General features: G+C 39.8%; 1 protein-coding gene across 1 annotated transcript in view; it reads right to left on the reverse strand.

The window, feature by feature from the left end:
• The window catches only part of LOC121945528 (sodium bicarbonate cotransporter 3-like), a 51,368-nt gene that overhangs the window by 13,336 nt on the left and 17,657 nt on the right, over positions 1–20,375 (reverse strand). Inside the window, 14 exon segments of the mRNA XM_042489750.1 lie at positions 2,013–2,058; positions 2,061–2,145; positions 2,289–2,463; positions 2,925–3,028; positions 3,152–3,298; positions 4,224–4,311; positions 5,023–5,180; positions 7,711–7,826; positions 11,069–11,368; positions 13,550–13,738; positions 14,631–14,791; positions 15,481–15,619; positions 15,715–15,855; positions 16,265–16,346. Of these exon segments, the coding sequence (XP_042345684.1) occupies positions 2,013–2,058; positions 2,061–2,145; positions 2,289–2,463; positions 2,925–3,028; positions 3,152–3,298; positions 4,224–4,311; positions 5,023–5,180; positions 7,711–7,826; positions 11,069–11,368; positions 13,550–13,738; positions 14,631–14,791; positions 15,481–15,619; positions 15,715–15,855; positions 16,265–16,346 (1,931 nt within the window).

Genomic DNA, 20,375 nt, shown 5'->3' on the forward strand with positions numbered 1-20,375 from the left:
GGGAGGGTAGCGACACGGCGTCTAACGGCGCCGCCCTGCAGCTGGAGGCCGGTGACAAGCTCTCCTCCCTGCAGCTGTGGCAAAACACTCAGATCTGGGACAACAGCAACCACCACAGCACCTTCAGCGGCTTCCTGCTCTTCCCCAACTGAGGACCAGCGCTGAAACACGGAGACTCCTGCTTCAGACATTTTCCTCGACACACTAAGAAGACCTTTAACCATCAACTCAGAGAGGATTTATCTTTGCCGTACAATCAATGTACACGTTACATCTCCACTGAAACCTGAACATCCTCTTTTTCAAAAGTGTGATTGGTTAAAGTCCAAATAAAAAAAGAAAACCAGCTTGTTCCTCTCTTTGAATATTTCAAACCCAAATACTTCATGTGTTTGTTTGTTGCTGCACCATCAAATCAGATCACAATCTACACGTTTGTGCATCATTTACTACTGACTACTGCATGATCAACAGTACACCAAAAACCTCTTTTGTAAAAACTTAGGGAAAAAAACCCCAAATAACCACCACATTATAAAACGCACACCTGCAGACACCAACAGCATCTGACATCTTTTCCTCGCATTTTGAATCCCAAATATTTCCTGGAAAATAACTCTGAATTATGATATAATCAGGCGGGAAATGGGAGCAGGTTAAAAAAATAAGGATTTTATGTAATTGTTACAAAACTTTTTTTTTTTTTTTTATCAAAAAAAGCCTTATAATCCTCAGAGAAAAATATGAAACAATAGAAAACTCTCTGTGAAAGCTCTGCAGAACAAATGCACAATCCCTCTAAAGCCAATTATACACAGCTGAGCCAAAAACACACAAAGTCCTGATAATCCCCATGAAAAGAATAACAAAACCTCAGTGGTCGGATTCAGCTCTTACTTAACTCAACACACACACACACACACACACACACACACACACACACACACACACACACACACACACACACACACACACACACACACACACACACACACACACACACACACACACACACACACACACACACACACACACACACACACACACACACACACACACCTCACTATCACTGATCATTTCCAGCAGTGTGTCCTGCAGAGGGAGCCAGATCTTCACACGAGAGAACGTCTGAGGACAAACTGAACCCCAAAAAACACTGACTCATTTACTGCTTGTTCATAAATGAGTTGTGATATGTAACAACAAAGTCATGAATAATTGCTATTAAATGCTATTTTCAATATTTTTAAAATCCACTGACTCCTCTAATGTGCAGATTTACGAAACAAACACAAAGGACCAACTCATTGGAACGATCTACTTCCATCAGTACAATCTGTGTTATCATTTTTGCAATTGTTTTTGTCAAAATAGTGCCAAAAAATGCAAAAAGAAAAAACCCAAAACAGTTTAAATATCTTGTGTTGCCCTTAACTAAAAGTTCACAACTCAAAGATATTGTTAGATTTTAACATGTATGACAAAGAAAATTAAATTCCTCACGGTAGAAATGTTGTTGCTTAAAACTAAAACAATGAATAGCTGCCAAATAATTGCCATTTAAATCGTTAATCAAGCAATTCTAGTTCAGTTTAGAAAATGGGTCTGACCAGTATTTTGTATCTGAACAGTCTACTTCCATCAATATCTAAATGATTATTATTCAAAAACATCTGAAAAGGACTCTTATTTGCAAAGACTCGTGGCATTTCATCGATGCATTTTATATATATTTCACTTTGTAAATACAGTTTTAGTTCTTTCACTACTTAGTCTTGACATTTTGCAGCCTTTGTTAATATCTTTTATATTTTTATGTATGATTATTGTTATTTAATAAGGGAAGTATCTCCATAAGCCATTTTTGGCTTCTAACCTCTCCTGGACAGCGTTTAAACTTTTTAATGTTCTTTTTTTTGTCTTTTTTTATAGATGATGTGCAGATAAATAAACTAAAACTAAAACCAAACACAGGAAACAGGTGTTCCTGCAGGAGGCGGAGCCTGACTCACCTGCAGAACTTGAAGAGGATCTTCTCAAAGACCAGGACTGGACCGTGCTGCCCAGGATGGTGAGAGGCTGACCGGCGAACACAGAATAGGCCACGCCGGTCAGAGACGCCCCGAACAGAGACTCTATGGCACTCTACCAGAGAGACAGAAAGATTGAAACCGCGGAAATTTCAATAAAAATATTGTTTTAAAAAAAACGAGCGAGAAAGAGGCGGTTTCACCGGGACCAACGAAGCGTCTCATCAGCGTCTCTCTCTGTTATGTTCTGCTGCTTACTATGTTTCCTTTGGTGGCTTCTCCCAGCAGACCTCCGAACGTGATGACGGGCGACATGCAGGCGCAGTAGAGGAAGAGGACGGACGCCAAACACTGCAGGCTGATGGCGTCTCTGATGTCACTCCACAGGAAGGGAGCTTTCCTCCGAACGTCATTCACCAAACCTCCAAAAATCCTGACACACAAGAGACACATCGTGCAGCGTGGTCACTTTTTATATACTTTAACTGCACTCTGTGTCTACTGTGACTATTTGTTTTATTGTATTACTGTAAAAACACAAAAAACAAAAGTAAAATATTAAAAAAATTGCACTGCAACTTTCAGATTTCAATGTCATACATGTCTTATGATTTTTTTAGCTTGCTTTCATTTTCTGTTTTCTAGATCTTTAATGAATTGCATTTAAATTTTCTAATTTTGAAGTTTCTTTTGCTCTTTGTCGCTGCGTTTGATCTTTTGTGTTGTGCACTGTAAATTGCCTTGTTGCTGAAATTTGCAATATAAATAAACCTTGGACAACAACTGATAAATGGATTAAACAATGAACCATTCATCAACATGTTGTGATTAATACAGTTTTGTGTGTGTGGGTACATGTGATCTTCTGACAGTCGTACGGTGAAACACACTGACCTCCCCGTCCTCTGCAGCTCCGGCCCTGCGTCATGCTCTGACTCCTTGATGATGTCATAGCCATGGGCGGAGCCATTAGGGGCTGGCGGCATCTTCCTCTTCTCCTGCAGACAGAGAAGATGGAGAAGAACATACAGAGAGCTGAAGTCAGGACGGACACGACGCCAGTGTGGTTACATTTAAGATCGTGGCGGTCTGACAGGATGCCGATTCAGTGGAGGTCTCACCTGAGACGGGACGCTCTTTGGGGGTTCGATGCGGATGCTGGGGTCCCACTCGCCTGGAGGAAGCACGGTGACCTGATCCAGGAACTCGTCGATCCCTGACAGCAGATCGGTCCTGTCTTTAGCTTTGTAGGCAACATCATGAAAAATCTACCGAAAAGAGACGTGAACATTTACAGATCCTGCACAAACTGCACAGCTCTTCATTTAAAAACAGACACAGCATCACCTGAGGACGTTAATCAGACTGTACACAGCTCCCTCTGGAGACACCGCGGGCTTTATACTACATTTAAAACTCCACAACACCTGAAAATCACAGAGGTGGAAAATCCCCTGAGTTCATTTTAACCCTTTGACACATGGACTGGCATCAGTTTTTTCTTGTGCTGCTTTCAGACACCTTCAACATGTGTTTAAAGCTTTGAAACCTGAGAAAAAAGAATTTTTTTGGCAGCAAGCCACTTAACTAGACATGCGGGGTTAATTGCAATAGATTACTAAAAGGTGACAAGAAACTCCCCAAAAACCATCTTTAAAAAAGGGGGATCACTAGAAAATTATCAAATAAAAAGGGAAAAATGTCCACAGTATATAATCATTTGCTTTACTTTATTTCAGAAAAAAAATAAATACATATTTTTTAATTTTTTAAAAAAATTCTGTTTTTTTAATTTATTTTCTTCCCTTTTTTGTTGCTTATTTTCTGGTAATTTTCTTTAACTTTTACTAATGTCCGGCCAATTTTTCGTCCGTTTCTTGTAAAGATGCTTGTTGCCTTCTTCCCACTTTTTTTTAGTTAAAAAAGAAATCAGGCCAATTTGCTCAGGTATTAAGAGTCAAATGATGTTTTTATTTATTTATATTTTTTTTTAAAATATATGTATATTTTAATATTTTTACGTGAACCCTTTATAACCTGGCTGAATTGGTTTTATTTTTTCAAAAACATTGGGAGAGGGCAATGAGCAACTAAACAAAACATGGTCAAAAAAAACAGCCATACATTTGTAAAAATGTGTTTTTTTACAGCCTTTAGTCTGTTGCAGTTTAAATGATCTCTCTGCGGTCTCACCTCGTCTGTCATCAGAGTGGCGATGGAGCGTCCGATCTCGTGGTACTGCGGACCTTTTCCGAACGGACCGAGCAGCAGGAAAAGAAACCTGGACGGACAGGAAGACAGTTAGCAACAAATCCAACAGAGACACACGTTTTGTCTCTGTAACTTCTAGTTCAAAGTCACCAAAATTAACAGCAAATAAATAAAAAAATATATATTTATATTTTACTGTTTAAACTATTGCATTTTGGCCACATGGGGGCAGCAGATTAAGCTTTTTACCAACCACATTAAAACCAGGATCCTGTTCACACATCCAGCAGATACAAACCAATATATGCATAAACTGCTTATTAAATCAGGTTTTATACAAAATAAATCAAGACAGGGGTCACGATGTGATGCACATATGACCAGCTGTTATCAAGTGACAAAATGTCCACATCAGAGTCCACTTTTGGCGAAAAAGGCGGCGAGATTCAGCCTAAAGCTCCACATGTGTGAATTTTTGAGTTTAGATTCACATTGTTAGATTCAGTTTATTTTTTAATAGAACCTTTCATACATAAAATGCATCTTAAAGTGCTTTATGTGCAAGAGTGCTACAAAAAAAAAAATAGTAAAAAATTATCTTTATTACTTTTAATTTGCTTCATTTTTGTTTTTTTTGTTGGTCTGGCTGTAAAGTTATTATCCCAGTGCTTTGTAAACAGGAAGTACTACGTTCAAGCTGTATTTGTTATTTTGTTTTGTGATATATCTGGAAAAAAAAAAAAAAATATAAAATTTTTTTTAAAGTGTGTGTGTCTTTCACCTGGTGGGCACCGGGACCTCTGTGAGGCCCGTCAGCAGCATGGCGGGGGAGAGCCGGATGAAGGCGATGATTGGCCGCTCCAGGAAGTCGACTTCACCAACCAGGACGTTAGAGGCTTCTGCACCGGGAGGAATCTTCTTCATGAAGTTCATATCCACCTGAAACACACACACACACACACACACACACACACACACAAGATCAACCACACTGTGGCTCTGTAATCTGACCTGTAATGAACACTACAGCCTGTAGGGGGCACCAGCAGCAGTTAGATGTCTGAGCAGACAGTCATTGGTTCCTTCCTCCTCCTCCTCCGTTAACCCTTTGAAACCTGGATCGACATCAGTTTTCGTGTGCTGTGTTCAGTTGCTTTTCACAATCATTTCAGTCTTTGACACCTGAGAAAATCTGATTTCTTTTAATGAACAAGAGATGCCTCACAGATGTCAAGAAATCAGGAAAAGGTGAAAAGAAAATACCCTGGAAATTTGTTTGTTTTTCGAAGAAGAGAAACAAAATAATTTTTTAAAACAGGTGAAAATGTCCAGAAAACTCTATTATAATTATAATTTTCTATATTTAAAAAAAATATGTTACAGAAATATTTTTTCTTTCTTGTTACTACTATTATTATTATTATCATTATTAATATTATTATTATTTTATTCATTTATTTTTCACAAATTTTCTTGCTAATTTTGAGTATTTTCTTGACATTGCCCTCTCTCCCTGTTTTTGGAAGAAATCAAGCAAATGTGCTCAGATTTCAAAGGGTTAACACTAAAAAGTGTGGCTGTCTCAGGGCTCAGGTGAGTCTTTGGTTTCAGGTAACAGCAGCAGGTTGTGTTTCACCTGATCTGACACGGAGCTGAGAAATCAATCCAAAATCACGCTGATTTATTCACTGCAGGAGCACATTTCTGCCAATGTGATGAAAGAAAGAAAATCCTGAACGATCATGCTGCTGTTACAACATTACAGTAATATTTTTGTTATTACTATCATGTTCTTATGATTCAAATGATGTTACCACCACGTCTCATCTGTTTGGCCGTCAAACACTCAGCTGTTCAAAGTCCTTCACTGCATTTGGTTCTCCGCGGCATCTCACATTTAAAACGAGGAAAAGTTATTCCCTGATTGACATCGTCATGGTTTTATCGCCCAGCCCTACTCTTCCCAAGTTTTTGAAAGAAATCAAACCACGTTCAGATTTTAAATGCTTATGAAATGCGTCTGAATGCAGCACAAGAAAGACGATGTCAGTCGGGGTTTCAAAGGGTTAAAGTTTGATTACTGACACCTCTTTTGGTTCACACTGGGAGACACAGTTATCCACAACAACGACATCTCGATGCAACATGAACAGATCCAGGCCAGCAGGTCCAGCAGGAGCCTGAATCTTCACCACAGAACAAAGACTGAAACTTCACGGCTGATGGAGTCAAACAACAAACACGTGAACACAGCGAAACACAGCCAAACACCACGAGGAGCCACGACACAGGCCACCGATTGGTCGACAGCCGGGTGATTGACAGGCGAGCAGACTTACGGCGGGCTTCCTGCCGGCCGCCGGCAGCAAACAAACACAGTCGCAGTCCTGCCGAAGAGACAAACGAGTCATCGACCAAAACTAAAGCACAGCTTCTGATTGGCTCCTTCAGGTTCAAACCGATCCATCGACAAAACTCGAACAACACTCAAAGTCACACGACCAACAGCAGCGTGTTTAGGTGACGTTTTCCGGTTGAAATTCACGTGTTTCTGACTTACAAATGTGAAAAATGAAAAACACGGCGTGACTGATTTGATTCTGCTGGATTTGACCGTGATCGCCTCACAAAACAACTCTGATCTTTTTTTCATTTGTAGTTTAGATTTCAGGTTACTGACCTTTATTCTCTTTATACTTTCAGTCAGAATAAGAAATACTTTATTGATCCTCGGGGATATTCTGATTCGTACAGTCACTCTGTACCAAACACAGGGAATTATAAAAGTAGATATAAAGAGTATAAAGATAAGAAATTAAGTGAAAATATAAAATAAAATCTGTATCTACAGTAGTTTCTGTTATTAGTAAGAAAAAAGCAGGTATTTCAAGCTGCTCATGGATTGTGTAGAAGTATTATGTATGAATTAACTATTTTTCTTTTTCTTTTTTTCTTTCTTTTTTTTAAAACATCATTTTGAATTCGTCGTTCAGCTGTAATTATGATTTTTGGCCAGCAACAGCGGGAGCCGTCTTCACGTAATGAAATATGTAGTATTGTTCCTCTTGTTGTGAAGGAGTCACATAATCCCACTCGATGGTTTGACACTAAAATAAAATTCATTCATTCATATTATGAGAAAAAGTGCATGATGGGTTTTGTTATTGTTGTGGAAATTACACACTGAAATGAGAAAATAAACCAAATATGAATATATGAAAAATTCACTGACTCCAGAGATGCACGGCCAACAGCATTCCCGCAGAAAAACTTGATTGTACCTGGTAAAAAAAAAAAAACTAAAGCATGGCAGAAAATATTGGAGAGGATGTGGTATTAAACGTTTCACAGAGAGCATCAAATCAGCATTAACCTGATGATCTGACGTCTGACCGGCCTCCCTGATCTCTGATCAAACCTGAGCGAGAGTAACAGAGGAAGAAGAGCGGGAGGTCTGAGCAGTCTCTACCTTGCTGAAGTCCACCGTGCTGTTCTCCCGGCTGCCTCCGTTTCCTCCGTTGATGCGACTCTCGCTGTTCTTGCTGTCGAGGTTTCCGGGAGCCGACTGAGGGGACGCCAGCAGGCCTGCAGAGGCGGGAAAATGAAGTCCATTTATACATCAGTCCTTCAGGTGTCTTCATGAGTCATCATCACCTGCTGCTGGTCTCAGGGGAACTGACTCTGGCTAATTTCTTTACTTAAACTGAATTATTTTGAAATTCAACAGGAGATGTCAGATGAGATGCAGCTCTGCAAACCACACTGACAACAGATCTTTAACCCTTTGAAACCTGGAGCAATATCGCTTTTTGGTGCTGCTTTCAGACGCCTTTCACGAGTATTTAAATCTGTGAATTTTGAGCCAATTGGTGCAATTTATTTCAAAAACATGGAAAAATAGGCATTGAGCATCTTGGTAAGAAATGTTCCAAAAACTGCAAAAATTTGTAAATTCAGAGAATTATTTTCTAAATAACTATGGAGAAACGTCTCGGGAAAAAGAAAAAAGTGAGGGAAAAACTAAATTCATAATAATCATAACTACATTTTTAAAATTATGAAACAAAACTTTTATAATTTTTAAGCACTTTTCCCATGTTATTTTTTCACTTTTTGTTTTGTTTTGTTTATTTTTGGGTCATGTCGTCTTTTGTTGTTTATTGAAATATTTTGCTGGTTTGGCGATGCAGACAGAATAAATTTTTATGAATAAATCTTTATTTCGAACATCTAAAAAAACCCTCCACAAGACAAGACAAGACAAGACAAGACAAGACAAGACACAAGACCTTACACAAGCCTTACAGTCAAAGGCAATGAACAAAAACAAAAAGATAAAAAAAAAAAGAAGGCCTCAACAAAACTTATACATAAATCTTAAATACAAATACTCAAGCCATTTAAATTAAATTAGATGTAGGTAAATCTGAAACAAATTCACATCTTTTATTAATGGGATGCAACTTGTTCCATATCTTCATTCAGGATTAAGGATCAACTCATATGTATTTTTAAAAAAGTGCATGTAAAGAAAAAAAAAGTTAAAAATCATTATTAAAAAATGTTTTAATCAATAAAATAATTGTATTATATTCCAATACCATTATTAACTAAACAATTACACAATGACGGGCTAATTAGGTCTAAATAAATATCTGTGTATTTACATGTAAATCTAACCCCCACTGTGCATGTTTTAAAAAATCCTGGCCTTTGGCCAAATGTATTTGATGACCCCGAACCTACAAACTGATACTGATGCCATCTGTCTGTGATTTATGTGTTTTATATACTGTATGACCTTTTTATGTCCGTACTTCTGCTTCACATGTTTCACTCGCTTCTAATAAAGCAGTGCAATCTTATTTATTTAGTCCATATTTTCATTCATATTCTCTATTTCTTTGCTTTTTATGTCTTGTATTATGAACCTCAGTGTTGCATGTACTGAACAGTACCTGACAATAAAGCATAAAGGTGTCCTGCATAACATATTCGTTTTTTTTTTATCATATTCTGCATGCAAAATTATTCAGTGACCTCAATAATTTTGTTAATTCTGGTCTTTTGTTTTCTGTTTTTACAGTGACTCTGTGACATCCATCCAGGACCACATTTTTTTCATTCATGTGTACTGTCCCCTTTAAATAAACCAATAAATCCAATTTAAAATACATTTTGGAGCCTTTTTTGTTTCATAATAATTTACTCGGTAATAAATCCTGTTTGTCAGACTGTTGAGCTGATTTGATTTTTACTGCTGAGAGTCTGAAGCTGCTGATTTAAACCACATGACTGCGGAGAACTTTTAACCTGAGACTACACACGAGACTACACACGAGACTGAAGACACACACACACACACACACACACACACACACACACGCACACACACACACGCTCAGTGCTAGAGCGTGACATCATGGCCTCGTGTCCCGTTACACTCCAACAGTTTGTAAAATGTCACTCTGTGCACTGACAGTAACGCCATCTGACGTCTTCAACCTGTAATGTAGAACTGATCCTACTCCATCCGACAGAATCACATATTTTATATATTTTACCAACGACAGGAGTTTGGGAGGGTGGAAAATTAGAGGGAACTTTTTAAAAAAAAATTTAAAAAAAAAACCTGAAAATAAGCAGAAATAAAAGTTAAGAAAAAAAATTACATTAAAAGTTCCAGAAATCTTTACATATTATATTTTTTTTCTCTGTAACATAATTACAAATATAAAATTATAATTATACATAGAATTTTATGGACGTTTTTCCCTCTTTTGAATAATTTTCTAATACTGACTGAAACCATCAGCATGTTGCTCTGCCTCATCAGTCGTCACGCTCACTGACTTGTTGTTGATTTTAAATTCAAAACCTGTCAGCTTCCTCTGCACATTAACAGCAGTAACTCAGTAACGAGGAGTCGCCAGTCTGATGATGATGATGATGATGAGTCAGCATCCTAATGTCACCTCCACAGATCACTGAAGGTGAAGAGAGGAGGAACTAATGTGAGGCTGCCGGATGAAACTCTCACTTTTCACTATTGTGTTTATTTTACTAACACACGTAAATACTCATCTGATACTCATCTTTTCCTTTTTGTTTTATTCTGTTGTCTAATAATTTGTTTATTTATGAGTTACGAGCACATGAACGGCCCTCCAAAGTCATAATTAAGTGTGGGAAATTGGGATATTTCGATGATACCGAAGTTGCCGAGTTGTGGCGTTTGCGTGATGTTTCAGTGCAGCAGAGATGGCAGAAAGCTGGAAACAGTGTCAACAACTGATGTTAAAAAATTACATATTTCGTTTTCCGCTCTCATTTACTTTTAGTAGTTGCACATTTTAGTATCTGCATCTATCAACTGTAGCAAGCAAACTTTGAGCTGTAAAGCAGCCAGGTGAGTATGCTACATCGATGACATTATTTTATAACACGAGCTGCCGCCTTGACGTCATAAATGCATAAACATGGCGGCAAAAGTCAATGTTTGGGAAAAGGTACCAAACATTAATATTAATACACGTATTAAATATCAATTTTTGATCACATGTAAAGTGTAATATGGTATTAATGTTAACTGCTGTCCATGTAAAATGACCTAAATTAAATAACAAAATATATTTTAACTACGTTTTGAAGCTTCCTCACGACTTCCCAACTCGAAAACTACGGGCCTCATTATTTTATCTCGCTGTTTAAAGCTGCATGCTTCATTTTTATGAATGAACACACGTCACACTTCAGAGCTGAGTGTAAAGTATGAAGCCACACCATGCCGAGCCGAGCCGAGCCGAGCCGAGCCGGCGGATATTTGCCTGGGTCACTGAGAGGAAACAGCTGATCCTGTTTGTCCTCTTCCTCGTCTTCTTCAGGGGGGTAAACCTTCACCTGGGGGACCCCCGCTCCTCCGGACAGTTCCCCCGGAGCAGAGCGCCGACGCAGAGCTCCAGGGGAGTCTGGCGGGGGAGCGTCCAGCTGGAAGGGGAGGGGGCTGGGCGGGCAGGGCTCAGAGTGGAGGCGTTCAAACGGGAAGGACGCACGAGGGGACGGAAGAGGGGTGGCAGGGACAGAGAGGCGATGATGGAGGGAGAGACCAGAGGAGGACATACCGTCCCCTGAGGAGGAGGAAGAGGAGAAGACGAGAGGAAGAAGAGTGAGGTGAAAGGACAGAACCGTCAGCAGGACGACTGGACGACGGTCATGCCAAATTAGTTCAGCTGAGATCATCGAGTCTGCTGGATTTATCTCCTCACAGATTCATGCGTCAGCTCATGTGAGCTGCTCAGTTAGTAAATGTCAGTGACGAAAATTTTTTAAAAAATGTGTGAAACAGAGCTCACTGGGAGTCGATTCTCAGTCTGTAAATTACTGATCTGGATCATCGTTCTTCACAAAACTAATTTAAGGGATTCTGATCAAAGTGTTTGTTATGTGTTTAAGTAAAATAAGAAACAAATATCAGCACTGATCATGTGATATTAGACTAACAATATTCCTATGTCTCCTGTGTGTTTGTGATTTTTTTAAATATATTTTTTACAGAGTTTTTAGGACCGTTATGATCCTTCTGTACTGGCATTTTGGTTTCGGTGTATGGAGGGAAGAATGGGAGGGAGTTCAGAGGGACACAGGAAGTGAATGGTTGGATAAAATTGGATTTTTTTTTTTTAAAGTGTAATTTTTATGTTGTTTATAGGTGTGTACTTAATAACGCATGTCTTCTGAGCTTTTGTTCTTCTTTCTGATCACATGAGGGAAAAAGTTGATATTGCTGGGATATACTGCATATCACTACTTTTTAAAAACTAAGTAAACCTAACGTTTCTTCAGACAAAACTTAGTTAAAACTATAAGATGCAGACAGATGTTAGAGATAAAACACTGCTGTAACAGATTTAGAAATGCACACGCACACACACACACACACACACACACACACACACACACACACACACACACACACACACACACACACAGAGGAGGATCTGGAGGATCCATGTGAGCTCTCTGCACACTGACCTGCAGGTTTCAACAAGACGGAGCTTCACGTTACATCAGCTGAAATCCAAACATTCCTCACTCACTCACAAACAGGATTTATGAGTCCGGATATTAAAATGCAGACTCGTCAAACGGTATTAGCTGGTTATTAGCTCGCTGTCTCAGCAGCTCTGTCAGTTTAGTGCTGACCGGCAGGAAAAAGACCAGACTGCAGCTGCTGACAGGCTTAATATTAATATTATTAATTAACTCTTCAGTTCAGGTTAGTTCATCACAGCTACAGACTGGTAAAAATAAAGCAACAATCATACTGAAAAACTCAATAAAACTGATCAGCTGTCAGAGAAGACAAGTCCGAGTCAAAACTCGTTTAACAATACACAAACGTGCTGTAACTCGACAGCGTTTCCATGCCAACACGATGCCATGCACCAAACAGAGACCCCGTCGTCTTGTCACTCTGTTACCTCTACCAATCAGGAAGGATGAAACCAAAAACACTGAAGGAGTTCTTGGGAACAAAAACAGCAGAACTCACACCGATGTGAGAGAAAACAAGTGAATTAAACAGAGAAATACTAAAATATTGTAGAAAATGTGTCAAAATCAAGTATTCACTGAAAGTATTATATGGTTCTAAATGACATTTTTAAAAATATTGTTAGTCACAAGACACTATTATTAACATTTTGTTTGTTTTGTTTTGCCTTTTATTATTATTATTATTACTATTACTTTTCTTGTTTTTTTTTTAACTTTTTTTTATTTTAATATTTTTTTCTCTTTCTTCTTTCCTTTAGTTAACAATCACTATTTTCAATTTGCAAATTATTTAATTTTCTTCTCTTCTCCATCACTTATTTCACTTTAATTGCATCTGTCTTTCAGTCCTGATGTTTATCTTATGTGGAAACTACCTCTTATTGCCACTCTGTGGTTCATAGTGTTGCCACTGCAATGTGTACACTACCTGTCCTGGAAAACCCAATAAAAAAAAAATTTAATAAAAAACAAACAAACAAAAAAAACCAACATTTTGTGTGAGTTTATTTTTTGTTTTATGCAACTGTCTCCACAACAGGTCCCGTAAAGCTTCAGTAGAGCCTGATAATTCGAAGGTCCCAGTGCGTCAAAATGTTTGTCAGATTCACACATTATCTTTTCCTGTGATTCATTGGAAAGATAAGTTTGTGGAAAAACATAATCCACTCGGGAACGTAAGGCCTTCCTACAGATCTGCAGATAAAATATTTAAAAAGTGAAGTTCAGAATGACAAGAGGCACCATGGTCTCACCGTTTCGTTCCAGTAAATGGGGGTCGGAGTGTTTCTTGCCAATATCAGCGAAGGATCGAACCAGCGGGATTCGGTTGCTCAGCTTCTTCTCGTTCTGATGGTGGTGACGTCTCAACATGGCTTCCTTCACCTTCTCTCGAACGCCCTCCTCCAGCTGACCCGACGCCAACATGCTGTCAATCACCATGTCTGCATGTGAGGGGGGACAACAGGAAGTAAGCCTGCATGTTACATGTATGATGATTTAAATTACACTCAGTCTGTGCACACATTTCACATAAATTATGTCAATTTAATCATTTTTGAGCTGAAAAAGTAAGATTTGGTCAAAGTCCTAATTAAGTGGTTGAGTAAAACCTCCAGAACAGAAACTTGTTTGTTTCACTCTGCATCCAAACAAACCAACATGATTTGTGGAGTTCCCCAAGGCTCAATCCTAAGTCCTCGTAAATTTCAAATGCATCAATGAGGACAAAGTATGTAAAACAATAAACTGCCACTATTATGTAGGAAACTAAATACAACTTACTATACAAAAAACTCTTTTATGATCATGGTGTCGTCCGGCAAAAGGGACATTAAAAGTTTATTTACAACAGCTGTTGGATTGACTATCATGATATCCAGAAAAAAATAGAGGGCTAGAGGAGACAGGAAAGCTTACTGAAAAACAGCTCATGTTATAGTTATCTAGACATTAAAATACGAGGCCATTATTTTCAGATTCAGCAACTCTGGAGCTCCCCAAGGTTCAATCCTTGGTCCTATTTTATTAAAATACAAATTTCTTCTCTTTGGCAAAATTATGCAAAACAATAAAATAAACCCTTATTAATGACCTTATCATAAGGTCATAGGAAAAAGCAACATAGAAGAGTTTAATATCAGCTGTAGGACTGACGATCATGACATCCATCAAGAAAAAGAAGAGAGTTAAAGGAGACAAAAAGTATTCTTTGTAATTTCATTTTCTACCTCATGTTATAGTTTTATAAACACCAAAACAGAATTCCCTCTGGTGTTGTCCAAGGTTCAACTGTCAGAGGATTTACAGCTCTTAAATGTGTTTTAGGGTGCTGACCTGCGATCTCTTCGATAGTGTTGGCCCTCATGTCGAGCAGCACGGTGCCGTTCAGGATGCAGGAGCGCAGCTCAAATAGACTGTGAAGAGACAACGTGGCCACGTACGGTTTACTCCAACGTTCACCTCCGTCTTCTACGTCCTCCTCAAACTTCAGCCACCTGAAAAAACCCCACAGCAAACAGATTTCCCTTCACATATCAGAGCTCGCATTAAAGGTGCATTAAACAGATTTGGTAGCTTCCTAAGATCCTACAAATGTAAACTGTCATGTCAGGCCTGTTCTGTTGCAAAGAAGTGTATTAATTCTCCAACAAATGTGGCATTTCTTGCCATGTTTGCTGTTTCACATCATATTTACTCTGCAGTATCTGCTTAGTTCAGTTTGGTTCCTGGAGTGAAACTATCCAGGCATGAAAAACAAAGACTAATCACATCTGCGCTGATTCAATTTAGTCACACAGGCATTATAATCACTTACAAATATCAAAACAAAATCCGCTGGATTTATGAGGAAATAGTTCAGGAGCTGACAAAGACTCCTGCAGGAAGATGAAACATCTTCGACGCTTGGACATAAATCCTGAATAAATAGAAGTTTATCCTGTTCAAAGAATGAAGGATTACCAGTGAAGTCAAAATCAAGTGTGTTAGTCTAAATAAAGAGTGTTATTATAAACAGAAGAAATGGCATGAGGATCATCTTACATAAATTGCTCCGCTGAAAGATAACAGAGTATTTTGGAAAATAAAGCATTAAAAATCCCAAAGGAAAAACAAACGCTGGAGGAAAACAAAAAGAGACAAAGGCTGGAGTTTCATCCTGAATAACAGAGAAACGTGTCCTTGCCTGGCTGTCTCCTTCCACTCCTGAAAGTCTCCGTCTCTGAAGGCGATCTCGTCCAGTTCGGTGAACAGGTCGTGAGGGATGTGCTCTTCATCGCCGTCCTCCGTCCCGAGGATGAACTGGACTCTCTGAGACGGCGTGTCTGCAGAGACACAACAACCAAACTCTATAATTTATCAGCTGATTTAAATGATCAGTGCATCTGTGATCAGATGCCGTCACCGAGTTTCGACGAACCATTTGAGGGCGACTCTCGTCCGTCCTCTCGGTCTGACCGATCCCGTCGTTTCCGGTGATGTCTGTGTCCTCTGTGACGGTGACGCCTCCGACTCTCTCGGCCCAGAGGAACGTGAACGCCGACGTACACCGCTCTGTGACCTGCCACAGGGAAACACAGTCAACAGCCCAGCGAAAACACTCAGGAAACGTTCTGACCCGGTAATCATCATTTTTACCATAAACATTTCTGTCAGTGCATCACTCTGAAACAGATAAAAGTGGCTTCTTAAAAAACATGGAAATATTTGTACGTTTATGGTAAAAGTTTATATTGCAGATTTTTTTTGTAATTTTTCTACAAATTTGGAATTACACAAGGCCTCTTTTGTTAAGCTGATATTATAATGTAATAAATATACTGCTGCTGGCTCTTCATACTTCTCAGATGAACATCAGGAGACTGAACTGTGTGTGTTAATACATCCTCTTTGCTACTTTGTGTTTGACTGTAAACACAGACTTTGTCACTGTGTGTGTGTGTGTGTGTGTGTGTAAACAGAGTACTTACTCTCCAGTTCTTCCTTCTCAAAGTTGGTGTGGAGGGTGGAGCTGGTCTTCCCGCGGTCCAAAACTGCCTCCTCATCGTTGCCCTGCAGCACAAACAGAGAAAAAAAGAAAAAAAAGAAAATTAAATAACTTAGTCAATTATATAAAGGTGTTTTGACTGAACAGGAAGGTTTCAGACGCACTAAACTAACAGTGATGTGCTGCTGGTGTCCCATTACTGCACTGAGCGACAGACACCAAAAAAGGCAGCGACGTATAGATGTAAATGATGCAGGTTTAAAACTTTTAAGAAAAAACGGCAGGCGTAACAGACCATGAACCACAAGATGTCTGTCGTTCCCGAGTAATAAACACATAAAATTCCCTAAAAATATACATGAAATAATCACAGGGTGGTTAGTTTGATCCACAGCTGCTCCTGCCACAAGTCAAAGTGTCCGTCATCAAAATTAAATTCAACGTGTCACTTTGGACAGAAGCATTCCTCAAATCAGTGTAATATAACAACTTTAACTTCATTAAACTGTTGTTTGATCGATGTGACACACTCAGACTGTCTGGCTCCGCCCGCAGACGGTGGGAACGCCACGACTCTTAACACCGTCATCAATAATGTTGACAGGAAGTGGTCCGACAGCTGGACATCAGAATCTGTCAGCAGCTGGACGCACAGAGAGACTCAGCTAATCAAATAAACATGACGAGAGGGTTTACTGCTCAGAAGTGACGCGCACGCGCACGCGCACACACACACACACACACACACACACACACACACACACACACACACACACAAACACACACGCACACTCAGAGAGCTGTGGTGCTGGTGTGCGTGGAGTGTGTCAGACAGGAAGTGCAGCGCCATGCTGGTTGGTTATAACTCTGCTGCGACTTTGAGCTCACAGCCTGCTGTCTGTTTGTACAGCAGCATGCTGACAGATAGCACACACACACACACACACACACACACACACACACACACACACACACACACACACACACACACACACAGACTCTGACAGAATGGCTTAAAGAAACAGCTCCACCTCTGATCCGTCACTGCACAGACAGACACATCTGTAATCCCTCACAGCACCACGCAGCCAGTCTGTGTGTCCGCGCTGGTATTGCTGGTGTTACTGGTGTTATTGTTAACACTCAGGCTGCCTGACACCAGGAAAACATTAGGCGGGTTTCCATTAACCCTCAAATAGAATAGAATAGAAGTACAATAGAATACACCTCATAGAAATAAATCGATTTTGAAAAAAGTTCTATTTATTGTGAAAAAGTTTTTAAGCTCGCATGAGGTGGTATTTCAGGGAATATGAAAAAGCCATATTTCATCAAACTGCAATTGCAACAGTTGCTTTTAAAGGTCACATGACTTACAAAATCGTGGACTATCACCTCCCAGAATTCCCTCATACGTGGCCGCTCCCACGTATTAGGGGCTCGCCTTTCCATTATCGCTCACATAACACGCCCACGTCACCTTCAGTTAGAAATAATGACGGCTATTGCGGCTGCTGCGATAGAAAGATGCTCACCAACAGCCCGACGCTGACCGCAGCCGACCTTCAGCTTGGTGTGTCACGGCCTATTTTTCATAGGACTGGTCCTGAATATTCAGCTATTCAAGTTTTTCTTAACTGGGGAGGTATTCGGTGTTCGATTTAGGCATTCAGACATAGATTTTTTTTATTTCAGAGGACTAACGCCATATCGGTGTTTGTGATCCTGCTGCTGCGCCTGTCACACACACAGTGTCAGGAAGGATAATTATACTCAACAGTTATTAACGGGTTTATTGACTGAGTCGAGATATTTCGGTGTCGGTGTGAGCAGCACGGGAGCACAAACACGTGAGCCCCCCCGCAGCTCAGCCCGAGTGAAGCTCTGTCCTGCAGCACAGAGCAGGAAAATTTAACCATATTTCACAGTGAGGACACTCATCATGTCAGACGCACGAAATTTAACAGACTAATTTGGAACAGTGGACACAGACTGTTGCACTGATAACTGTCGCAGTTTTTTAACTTAAACTACACAGTACCACAAAGCTGTAAGCAGTCAGAGGCACACCAGGCTCTCCCTCACCTAACACTGAAGCTTTGTGGCTTCAAGCTCTCCCTTATGACGGTGACGCTGTGAGGCATCAGGTGTGGTCTGTGTCCGTCTCAATTAGTAAATGAGTTTTTGCATAAACAGAAAGAAACAAGATACCATTTCTCACCAGCTCCAATCAGTGCATTTAAAAACAGGCAGCAATAAATATCAATACAACAAAACAAACAATATCAAATGCCGAAGATAAAAAACTCAACAGACATGTCCGGCACACACAAAAATATACAAAAAGAGGCTGCTGCAAATGTCGGTCGCACCACCATGCAGGCCTAGTTACCACTGTCGATATATATGTGATGCACTAATATCTAGATTGACTGAGCTCATTTTGTTACACGCACTGATCCCAAGAATAAACTTCCAAAAAACAAACTGCTTTTAAAAATCCTGTTATCAAATTCTTTTCTCTTTGCGCTTTTGCAGTTGAAGTGACTTTGTGTCAAACCCAGAGAGCAAACGAAACTCTAAGATGTCATTGTGTAATTGCAGCAATGAGCAGAGTGCAATGTACGATGCATCCCTGCCCTTCAGAAATTAATCAAACTGTCAAACAACACGTGAAGAGGAAACAGCGTCCAGCTCATCTGTGCCAGACGACCTCTCTGTCACCCCGGCGGGGAGCACAGGCCGGCACTTTGTGCCGATGTAGTGAAAGTGTAGATGACCTGAGGTGATGTCCAGGTCCAAATAAACTGTGAGTGACGCGATCCGCCCGAGTAATCCAGGTTAAAGATAGATTTCACAGCCCCAGCGGTGTTCTCACAGAGCTCAGAGGTTTCCTCCACGTCTGTCATCGTATCGTCTGTTAGTATATCAACCAAACAACACGCTGACAGACCGACAACCCGCAAATAATTACAGACACGTGACCCCGCTGTTTTTCTTTTCCTTTAGCTCAAATCCCATCTGCAGCGACATCCTCATATCTTAAAGTGGATCTCTGGGTTCTTTCCTTCTGCTGCATTTTACCAGCTCGGTGTGAAATCTGACTTTTGTGTAAATTATAGAAAATCAGAACGTTGTTGATATCTGATGGGAACCAATATGACAACAGAGAAGTAGTCAGGTTTCCATTTTACCCTCAAATTGCGCAAACTGAAACTCTGAATATGAAATGTGCCTAATGGAAACATGTAAGTTTCAAAAAACTCCCATTTACCGCGATATGATATGATGCAGCAGGAGCTACAAGAGCTGTTATTGCATCACATATCTGAGAAAGTTGAGCTGATCATAAGGAAGTTTTAAATCCACAATTCCTCTGTGAAATCGTGGACTACATCTCCCAGAAATCCCTCACACGCCGACGCTCCCACGTATAAGGGCCTCACCTTTCCATCATCCATAACACGCCGACGTGGAAATGGAAATAATGATAATAATCATTGGAAACAATGAAGGCTAGTGCGGTGGCTGCAATAGAAATAAAGCTGCTACTGTTTTGAACGTCCATCACCATTTTTCTTGTAATGTTATCACCAGAAGAGAAGTCACAGAACAACACAGCCATTTCACAACTGTGTTTCATCTACATTTTAAAAATATCACTTATGTTTTGCACAAATCTGTAATGGAAATCAGCTTAATGAGGAGAGCAAGACCATTAAGACCTTAAACTGCACAAATTGAAATTTCAAAATATAAAATACACCTAATGGAAGCACATTAATTTAAAAAAAAAGTTTTTCTGATCTCATGAGATTGTATTTCAGGTGATTTGAAAAAGCCATATTTTTCAAAATTGCGATGGAAACATGTCTTTCGCTTCACCTGTGGACGGTGGTTTTGTACGAGTCCCTGATGTGAAAGTCTCCTAATTCACCTCCTGCAGCCTCTTTGTCTTGAGGTTCACTCTGTTTGCAGAAACTGAAACTCAACCTGACGTCCAGTAAAACAGCCGCTGGTGATCTAACATAAACACGTGGTTGTGAGGTGAGATTTTTTTTCTGTGAAAAAAAAAAACCCCCAAACACCGACAT

The sequence above is a fragment of the Plectropomus leopardus genome, chromosome 7, assembly GCF_008729295.1.
Source record: "Plectropomus leopardus isolate mb chromosome 7, YSFRI_Pleo_2.0, whole genome shotgun sequence".
In the NCBI taxonomy this organism is placed as follows: Eukaryota; Metazoa; Chordata; class Actinopteri; order Perciformes; family Serranidae; genus Plectropomus; species Plectropomus leopardus.